The sequence below is a fragment of the Etheostoma spectabile genome, chromosome 7 (assembly GCF_008692095.1).
Source record: "Etheostoma spectabile isolate EspeVRDwgs_2016 chromosome 7, UIUC_Espe_1.0, whole genome shotgun sequence".
NCBI lineage: Eukaryota > Metazoa > Chordata > Actinopteri > Perciformes > Percidae > Etheostoma > Etheostoma spectabile.
In genome coordinates, this window is record NC_045739.1 from 13,053,947 (window position 1) to 13,064,877 (window position 10,931).

At 41.7% G+C, this 10,931-nt stretch overlaps 1 protein-coding gene across 3 annotated transcripts in view; it reads right to left on the bottom strand.

Moving 5' to 3' along the window:
- pex14 (peroxisomal biogenesis factor 14) overlaps positions 1–10,931 on the bottom strand; it is a 45,072-nt gene that overhangs the window by 5,182 nt on the left and 28,959 nt on the right. For all 3 annotated transcript variants that reach the window (XM_032521166.1, XM_032521168.1, XM_032521167.1), the window contains exons 6-7: positions 9,158–9,260; positions 5,075–5,172 (exon numbers count right to left, since the gene is read on the bottom strand). In XM_032521166.1, the coding sequence (XP_032377057.1) occupies positions 5,075–5,172; positions 9,158–9,260 (201 nt within the window). The remainder of the gene's footprint in view (positions 1–5,074; positions 5,173–9,157; positions 9,261–10,931) is intronic.

The window sequence follows — 10,931 nt, forward strand, 5'->3', positions numbered from 1 at the left end:
AGGACAACTTCACCGCATCAAAGGGACGATGGACGGAGCCATGTACCGTCAAATCTCGGGTGAGAACCTCCTTCCCTCAGCCAGGGCATTGAAAATGGGTCGTGGATGGGTATTCCAGCACGACAATGAACCAAAACACACAAGGGAAACTTCCCTTTCCCGAGCCACATTAACCAGCTCCTACTGGGGGATTCCGAGGTGTTCCCAGGCCAGGTTGGAGATATAATCTCTCCACCTAGTCCTGGGTCTTCCCCGAGGCCTCCTCCTAGGGAGGCGTCCAGGAGGCATCCGTAACAGATGCCTGAACCACCTCAACTGGCTCCTTTTGACACGAAGGAGCAGCGGCTCCACTCCGAGCTCCTCACGGATGACTCAGCTTCTCACGCTATCTCTAAGAGAGATGCCAGCTACCCTCCTGAGGAAACCCATTTCGGCCGCTTGTACCCTGGATCTCGTTCTTTCGGTCATGACCCAGCCTTCATAACCATAGGTGAGGTAAAAAACACATTTCGAGAAGAAAAATTGATTTCTACTAAATAAAAGCATTGCATTTTTCCTGTTGTACCTCCTCAGGGCACTTAAAATAATCCAAAGGAAACAATCATTGCCTGACCTGCTCATAGACAAATGCAACCTGTAAAGGGGCGTCATGAGTCTCGACCCAAAAAGGTTGGGTTAGCAGTGATGTAGATAATTGCTCCCCATCCGCAATCCATTCCTGGATAAAAAGCACAAACATGTGCAAGAACAGGGGGATAGACTGATGAGACCAGAGGGAGGAGACACAGGAAAAAGTAGGATAAAAGAAAAGTAAAAACTGTAATTAAGACTCTCCTGATTCACCAGAGGAAGCTTGTTAAGAAGCGTGGACCCCCTATCGAGGGGAGAGGGATAACTTGGACTCTTTCGCCCGTAATTAAATCTAAGAGAAATTAATTGAATCACATCTGAAAAGGATCAGACTCATTTACAGTGGAAGAAGGGAGGCAGAGGAGGAGAAGTGAAAGGAGACAAGAAAGGAGGCTTTTTTTGTGGCTCTTATCGACTCCTAAACCTCGTTGATAAGGAGCCCTGTTTTAGAGGTGGTGCATAGGAGGCCTGCTGAAGACACTCTTATTACAGCCGTCACCTCATTAGAACCATCTTAATCCTTCGCCTCCCCAAGGCACCCGTATAATAAGGCTGGATTCTGCTTCGCTCTCATTTTACATCAGAAAAAATAATTGCTCTATGGGCTGAGCTAAAAGACTAGAATCAGCTTAAGAAATATGCAAATTGCTCCAAATAACTGAAAATTATTTCTATATACTTATATCACTTAGCAGAAGAAACAAAGGCTTGAGAGTAGAATTGTTAACCGCCAGCTACATAATGTGCATTATCTATCGAGCAGCGCCATATAATATCTCACATCAAGACTTGTCATACAACACTACCACTGACATATGTCTTATTAAGTCTGAAGAAACCTAATTAAATGTTGGGCCAGGACTGGATTTCAGCTTTGAGATACATTATGTGAGTGTGTATACACACACATTGTGTAAGAATCTTGTGTTAAGTGCACTGGCTGCTTGAGTGGAAGGGTATCAGTGACTGGAGAGATTGAGAGAAACACCGCTGACTTTAAAAGCCCCACCTGAAGTGCTGACACATATCCAATATACCGCATGCGTGTGTACAATGTGATGCTTTTACAAACGGCTGATCAAAATATTTAAATTCTTTAATGATTTAGTGGCTTTGATTACAAAAGCACCGTCATCAAGAAAATACTTACCAGATCTGTGGATACATAGCAATTAATGTTTGACTTGCTATGCAAAATGAGACGATTTTTATTCTTACAATTGTTTTACCAGTAATAACAAAGCTTCTTCTTTTTTTGGCTAGATTTTAATATTTTGCATCGTCTTATAATCTTATATAAATGCTATTACAACCAAAAATCTTTATTTTTCATGAACCTTAAATTTTGCATTTCGTATTTTTTGTTTTGTTTGTTTAAATGTTCAACTTCTGCTGCTGCTTTTTCCTATGATGTGGACATATGTATATGTTAAGAGGCCTTTCTTTGCTACATACATATATGACCTCTTTATAAACCATTTATTATTCAATGTTTATGCTGTTATATCATTTATTTGACCTGCCTGTCCTTAAGACTAGATTTGACCCTGAAGAAGGCAATATGTGCAAAACTGAATCATAGATTTGAAAATAAAAAGATTAAAAGTTTTGAGTGCACATCTCTCTGCTCTTTCATCTGGTGTTTGACTTCTATGATACTTCCTGGTGTACAGGTGCAGGGCTCTAAGGGCTTTGTGTGGCCCACACAGTGGAGAACATAATTCTCCACTTGGCACTGCACATCGCAAAAAGCATCATGCATGAACAAACAAACAAATGAACCAACCCAGCAAAACCAAATAACAACTCAAGCAGGGAGAATGCCACCTCTTACATCATCAACCACCACTGGATGTGTTTTTTTTACTATGTACATACTGTGCATAGTAAAGATTTCCTGTAACTGGTTTAAAAGCCTTGTAACTAATATGTCTTTGGTGGGGGCCTGGGTGTAATACGGGTTGGCCTCTTTGTGCTGGTTAACTAAGTGCTCAAGAAAAAAATAATATTACAAGCTAAGAAAAAAAATAAAAACTATCAACTCTAGCAGCACCCAAGGACGGCAACGCATCTGGCTAAATGAAGATAAATGCCTGTGGACCATTAGCAACAAGATAAGATCTTTAACAAGGCTTGTTTAAGAGTGTCTGAAGGCAAATTAATTCACAGTTACTCCGCCGGCAGACAGTGTGTTTTAGTGTAACGCATGTATATTTATGATGGAATTAGTTTCAAAAGGAAGTCCCCAGAGGAGTGTTTTTGAGTGGAAACACTGGTACAGTGCAATTGATTTCACTCTATTTATGCACTTTCCCACTGGCAGTTAGTCTCGCACAAGCAAGAAGGCGGTTTCTAATCTTCTATGTAGTATCCACAAATAAAGAGAACGATCAGTGAGTTGAGACAGCAGGGAAAACACAGTTAACAGGAATATTTGTAATGATAATGGAGCAGAAATCGACTAGGCTGCTTAACATCAGGGCTGAAACATCCTTGGGCAAATAATCCTTTATACCAAGGGTAGAATACAGCAGCATGTCTGTGAGAGTCACGATAACTGAGAATAGTGAAAAAGAGAAGAACTGTCTCTGGAAATGTGCAGCATCAGCGTGTGCTCTGTGTGTGCGTGTGGACGAGAGTCAGTCTGTCTTAACTCATTTCTATAATGACGTCTTCAGTTTTGGGACTGCAAACGTACTCCGCAATTGAGCTGTTTCCAAACTACTAGAAATGTTTACTTAGCAGCTGAGGAAACATAAGTGTCCATGTGTTTTGGGTTAAAGACACATTTCCGCGTTGAGAGGTATAATTGCTAAGCCGGGCGCACTTTGAGCGGCGTGGTGAGGCAAACCCAAACGGTGAATGATAAGTGGCTTGCCAGGTCCAACATGTGTTCTTCATCAAACATCCTGGACTTGAAAAACAATTTCACAATTTCCCCGTGGCCTGAGACAACAGGGGGCCTTGTGACGACTCACTGTGAAAATTTAAGATCAACACTATAGCTATAAAGAGGAGTTTATGATTTGTTTAATGGGTGTTTTGATGTGAATTATACTTTTTATACACTACCGCTGCCTAATAATGCACTCATAGCAAATTAAGTTGACACTTTTTTTTAATCCAATCTGTGATTTGGAGATGACAAATGAAAAAAGAAAAGAAAAATGTACATCCCTTGTCCCTTCATGCTGGAGGGAACTCATTGTTTCAAGGGGGCCTACAGCCTGCCTGATAAAAAGCCTTAGATAGTTTTCAGATTTCAGACCAGCATAGGCCAAATCAGATCATCACTCACATATGCTGATTTGGGCCGCCGCTGCTTTCGACATTGCTCAGAGAGACCGTGTGGCTTAGAACTTGAAACAGCACAAAATGAGCTATGATTAGTCAGTTTTTGCTGAACCTCGTCCAGGGAAGAGATTCATAATTTTCTTCCTCGTTTGTGCCGAAGCAGATGTGTCCGCATATGTTTTCCTGCAATATCCAGATGCTACAGTGAAACATCATGTGCTAAACAAGCTGTGGACATAAAACATTGTCTAAGATTGTCTCTTCCAAGGCACTTCTTTAGAGCCCAGAGATCATAAAGCGATTTATGAGCGGTGTTATAAAAAGCAAGCAACATTTCATCCCTGCATATAAGTTTTTAGACCAGTCATTCACTCTGATTCACCTAAACACTTACAATTCTGAGTAGATTATGAACAATGTCTATAAAAATCAAGGCGAGGAGGCAATATGGTTAAAGATTATGGTCCTATGATGAGATGCACCATACTTTTTTGCAGCTTGTGTTCTGATGATATACAGTATAATAAGGCTGTCTGTCTTAGGTAGTTATGACTCGGGCCTGCGCAAGAGGTTTTAGTACACAGAGGCCACAGAGAAACCTTTTCTCTCTCCTCATCAATCTGTAGATTTCAACCTGCAACTTTACATTTACGGAGCTCTTCTGCAATTTCAAAGTTACTGCCTGTCTAGCTTTCCTCAAAAACATTAATCATACATAACAGACCTTGAAGGTGCAGTCCGTAACTTTCATGATCAAACTACAGTAAAGATACACTTCCTGCCAGCTTTGTAAAGTTGTTTCATGTTGTGGTTGTTAGTTATAATAACACAAATGTGTTGTTTCTGAAATAATTAAGTAAGATGGTCCTGGTGGTTTCAAACAAACAAGTGTGTCTTGACACACTATATCAACATTTAGGGGCACCTCCAAATGCAACTAATGTGCCAGTATCTGCTGTAACTGAATTACAATGAGAACAATGGAGAAGGATAAGGTGTTGCAAAACAAAAAGAATGTTTGAATAATAAATAGGTAGAATCTTAGAATCTTAGAGGTCTATTTGAAATCACTGATATTCCAAGAAATTGCAAACTGTGGTGGTAAGTGAAGGGTGCTGCTGAGTTGCTGATGAGATGGTTGCTACTGTACCTCTGCTGCAGCCAGTTCCTGAGAGAGCTCCTGGATCCTCTGCTGCTGCTGTATCAGGAGCTCCTGGACAGAGACCAGGGTCTGCTGCAGCTGGCTGACTGTGGAAACAAGCAGAAAAACAGATGGTGAATTTAGCAAACTTAAAAGAAAAGAAAAGAAAAGCAAGTTAGATTGGGTTGTGTTAAGGTTGGGTTTTGGTGCCACAGAACTGAACAATTTCTTTCAAGCGTCAATGACAGAACTGATGAAACTCAACTTGTGTCACTGATCAAAGCTGTCCTCTAAGAATTGTAATCAAAGCTAAAACCCGGTAACTTTAGTCGCAGCTTTTTGGTCCAAGGTGCTGAGGATAGGGGGTGGGAAGAGGGTGGAGGGGCACATAGGATGGAGATATTAATCTCTAGTGCCTGAACTTAAATCAAATAACAGTCTCTAACCTTCCATTATCTACCCAGACACTGCCTTCTAATGCATCTTAAATCCTCAAACGATCAACAAAGGAAAAAACAAGGCTCTCATTTGGGAGGAAGCTGCCAGACAAAATGTCCCCCCTAATCCTAATAAATATTGTTCTTTTTCCATTGACTTTGAAGATTGAATTAGTTCAAGTGTTGGTGTTGGACGAGGGTGTATGATTTCAAATAACACTGGGCACAGTTTGTTGCCCCCTGCTTCCAGTCACATGTGTATTACCAAACAATGCATTAAGTTTCCCTGAGCTGATTATATTACAGAAAACCAATAAACATTCATATAAATCATGGGCGTGTAAAGTGTTAAATCAAGCCTAATAGGATTAACATCAACAGATATTGTGGCGGTCCACTGCTGAGGTTGTCAGGCCAATGGTTAAAAGCCTGAGCTGCAGCCGGCTGGACGGGATGTAAAGAACCCTCCTCTCACATTAACCCAGGCCAGGACAAAAGACAGAGCCCGGCTCAGAGGCTGTGTTTCTTTTGAAAAACCAACACAGACAAAATATTTGATCTTCCAAAGAAGCTTGTATCTTGCAGTGACACCTGTGTTTAAATGGGTGGAGTTGTATCAATATAGGTGGGGTGCTAAAACGTTTGATCTTTTCATGCTTGCAAAATACTATGGAACACAAGTTTGAGCAGGATCGTTGGTTGGGGCCAAAAACCGTTATGCAAACAATTAGAGTTTGTTACTCTGTTTGTGCTCCATAGTGTGACCAGCCTTTCTGAAGACTGTAATAAAACTAAAATATGGTGGCCATCCCAGCTTAAAAAAGGTGTTACTATGACAGGGTGTGCACGCTAAAGCATGAGCTGCCCTATTAGTCTCTGATTCCACCTCACCATAAAACAGTTTATCCAGATGTGTGTGCCAGTCTGCCAGCCTGTAATGCGGTGCCTCCTGAATTACCAGTGGCACCGATTTTTCAGCCAGTTGAGCCAAACAGTCCAATTCCTTTTATGTCCCTCCACAAAGTTAACTTCTTTGTACTGTTCAGACACTTGACAAAAATGCATAACTTTATATTCCCAGTTAGCACAGATATGAAGCCAAGAATAATGAAGTCAATGACTTTGGCCAGGCATGAATCAGGAGACTGTAGCTGCAATGTGTGTGTGCATGTGTGTGTGAGAATCTGAGACAAGATGATGCGTGAGGCTTGCAGCTGCTGTGAGGAGGGTGCACATTGTGTATTCAGTAAATTATTCAGTAAAAACCTCGATATAATGTACACTACATATGTCCAGGCCTGTCTCTGTCTTTAATGGCCAGCTGGTCACCAATATGGCTCCAACCAACAAAGAGTGCCCAAACAGCCGCACAATTCCATTACAGCCTGGGTGCGCTGAAGTAGTTCCAAGATCCATTCATTAATTGTCTGTGTGAAGTTGTAGGCAAATCATAATGGGAGTCAAGGACCCTACTCTCAAGCTGGGGCTGGCGAGAGACTAATGTGGTCACCATTCAAAAGGATACATCACCTCATTGCGCCCGGCACTAGAGAAATACATGAACTTTAACAAAAGGGGGTTCAAGCAATTGTCAGCGGCGAAGCAGTCAGTTGCTATTACTCAGTGCAGCAAGGAGAGTGGGAGCTTGAGGGAGAGGATGACAAAGGGAAAGCAGAGGGAGAAAACTCTCAGTGTAATTGCAACCCCTCTCCCCAACTGTTAACTACAACAGTCATTAACTACAATAGCAGCTTGGCTACCGCAGTCATAGCAAATTAATTCCCCACACTGGCTGAAGAAAAGATTTTTGATTGAGATGGGTGTTTTTCAACTGGGGGCTCACTACACCTGCAAAGAACAGGAAGACTCTTACTGTAAAATCCTGTCTATAATGACAAACAAAACAGGGTTTGTATGTTGACAAATGGCCAGAAAGTGATAATCAAGAAGGGGCAGTGGAATAGCCAGAGGAAATGTGTTTGCATAGTTGGGAGAAAAATGACCATAAAAGAGCATATATTTGTTAATCAGATTCAGGGTGGCACACCTTGCACGCAATCTCACAAAATTGCTTCCCTCCACCTACTTTAGCCAGACAGAAAACAATAGCATGGGTGTAACTGGATAAAAGCCATATTTTCTTCTACAGTATGTGGGTTTGTGACAGGAGCTGTAAACTCAAATACTTAATTTGTTTTAATTTGGAGAACAAGAGAAATTCAAACAAAAGATGCTTGTATAGAAACTGACAAGGCCATACTTATGTCAAGTTAAGAATACATAAGAAGAAGCAGAACATACTTTATTGATTGCCCAAGGGGAAATTACATTTCTAATGTATGGACTGTGTTGGAAACATCTGTTTGGTTTTTCTTTATCTCTTTGCAGCTCAAAACCCTGTTTACACCTGCATGATGGTTATACAGTTTTTCTCACAATCTCTTTAGGCATAAAAAACTCCTGGGGGAAGGTTTTTGGCTCACTTACACTTGAATGTGATTTAATTAAATTGAAAAGAAAATTAATTTGATTGAAATACACATTTTGATTTAATGTAATTCTAACAATGTTAAAATGCTAAATTATGTAATAAATATGCCCCAAAGCGCTACAATTCCCCAAAAGTTGCTCAAAACGCATCTTTTTAGAACTGCTTTTAATTTTGATTTAATGTCAGTTTACTTTGTGCCTCTAGGTTCTTTTATTTAACTTGTTGTGTAAACCGCCTTTGAGTATCTTGAAAAGGACTAATTTAGAATTTACTAAAATTACTTTTTAGCAGTTTTGTTTTTTTTAAACTGTTGTTTCTACTGTGTCTTCATTTCTGCCAGGCTACCTATCTCAAATATTACTACCTTTCAGGTGAAAACACGCTCCAGATCAACAGCACTGCTAACAAGACCAAACTTTCTTAGGGTGCCTCTCTCATTTACGCCTCCCTGGATTTTTAATTATACTGACGAAGAGCTAGAAAAGCATCTCCAGGCTTCTCTCTCTCCATGTCTGACAGCTAGGTTGAGATTCCTCACCTGTCCAACATGGGAGCCGCACCTGTCACCGTGTACTTAATCACACTAGGGCCAGTGCTGAGCCCAGACGCCACACAGAGCCATGCCGCCCGCGCCCGCAAGCCCGCGCGCGCGCACACACAAACACACCACACACACACACACCACACACCACACCCACACACACACACACCACACACACACACCACACACACACACACACACACACACACACCACACACACACACACACACACACACACACACACACACACACACACACACACCCACCACACAATTAAAATGAACTTTCTCCCAACCAACAGGGATGAGGGTGGATGATGATGGCGGTTTGGAGGGGGTGAGGTTGGCGTAGGGGAGACAGATAGAAGGGGGGGTGAGAGAGGATGGGGGGGGGGGAGAAAAGTTGTCATTTCCCAACTACTCATTAATATTCCGAGGTTAAGAGCTTTTCAGCGAAACGTAATTAATTGAGCTCGAGCCTGACAGTAAACAAGCAATTTCAAATTAAAGCGAAATGACAGCGGCGTCATTTGTTTAAAACGTGCGGGGCCCCCCGATTTTGGCGACAGATAAATGAGGGAAAATGTTAAGGAGGGAGAAAGTGATGAAGATATTAATCTTCACCTGTCTGTGTCAGCGTGCCACTCATTGCCACAATGTTGCTTTCCATCCTCTGCAGATGCTTCTTGTCCTCCCGGCTGCCCATAATGAGGGGAAGGATGTATTTCTGCAATTAAAAGCATGACACAATATTACACTTCTCCCTGGTTGGATCGGGCAGAAGATGAGAAAAAGACAGGGCCACCTAGACTTGGCAGCGGATGGTCAAAGGCATTATTTTATTGGACTAGTGCCTCATTGTTTCAAATGCCTAATCAGGTGCATGTATTTCTGCTGCAGTGTCTAAGCAAGTGATAGAGTCATGTGCATACATCTAGTGTTAAAACCATTAGTTGATTATAAAATGAACCAACATTTTTGAATAAACAATGTCTTTACAGTTATTTATCATACATAATCCTTCAAATAGTTGCTAGTTCTAGATTGTAAATGAAATATCTTTGGGCTTTAGACAAAAGCAAAATGCAATCTTGGAGAAAGAGATCACAGTTTTCTGACTATTTGTTAGATCTAAAAATAAAATAATCAGACTAAACTATAATAAAAGTAACTTGTTAGATGATGCCCTAAAACTTATTCCAGGCAAAATAAATGAATGAAACCCAGGAAGGGACAGTGTAAATAAAACAGGCCTACAGGGAAAAACATGGTGGTAAACACTAAAAATAGTCTTGCGAAGTCAAAAACAATGCATGTTGTTTATCATCTCTCTGCCACTGAATAAACAGAACTCTACCAAAATTATATGTATGTCTGACAGCCAAATGAGGTTTGTTATTCAGTGTGAGTGTTAACCAGATGAGCATCTTGTGAGTGTCTCACTGAATCCTTTACATATGTGCCAAGCTCACCAAATAAAACTGATGTCAGTGTGACACTGGAGGGCCCCATTGACCTTCATAAGGCTTTTTGTTGAATACATAAGGGTCACTTAATCCCTCACCGCCGGTTTGCAGCGCTCTGCTGCCTGAGCCAGGTTTTCTCTCCAACTCAGGTGGCAAGCAGCCACGCCAGTGCCAGTAATAAACACTTTTTAGAGAAAAAGATTAAATAAGTGTCAACACGTGGTAATTAATAAGTGGGTTGCTGGGAGTGTGGCGTTTACAAGGTGTGCCATAACATAAATAAAGTATGGGCAGAAGCCTGGACATATGGTGCGACTGGCGCTACGCTCCAGTGACATGACAGCAACCTGCGCCGTCCCGCCAGGGAATCCCACCTCCCAAACAACCAGTGGCTGGCAAACCTTGCTGCATGTAGGTAACAGAGGACTGGTGCAGTGTGTGTTTTTTGTCAGTCAAAGACCGCAGGGACAGTGGAATAAGGGGCAGAAGACCGTGAATGTGCATGTGCAGCCTTCTGAAAGGCTGTGTAAAGAAGGATGAAATATTAGGACGTAACAGGATCCATAGAGAAGTCAGTATGTTCAACAGGGTCAGGTAGGCATATGCAAGTACATGATACGCGCCCCCTTTCTCTCTCTTGCACACAAAGAGGAGAACGGCCTGTCATCCAGGGTGAGAGCTACTGCTAGAGCTCCTGTCCTCCTCTAAAACGAGAGTAATGGCTTCCACATGCCACTCAGACTACTACTAACAACCACTATGGGATTAATGTCACCGGGGACAAGGGGCCTCATGAGCTCATGTTCAAGGGCTGCTAAGCCCGATAAAAACCAGGGTGATTATTTTTAGACGGTAGGACGTCAAGAAAAAGGTTGTGTGCTGTGTTAGCAACTTTATTTTTTAAAGGGAAAAAATAATATATCTCAGAGAAG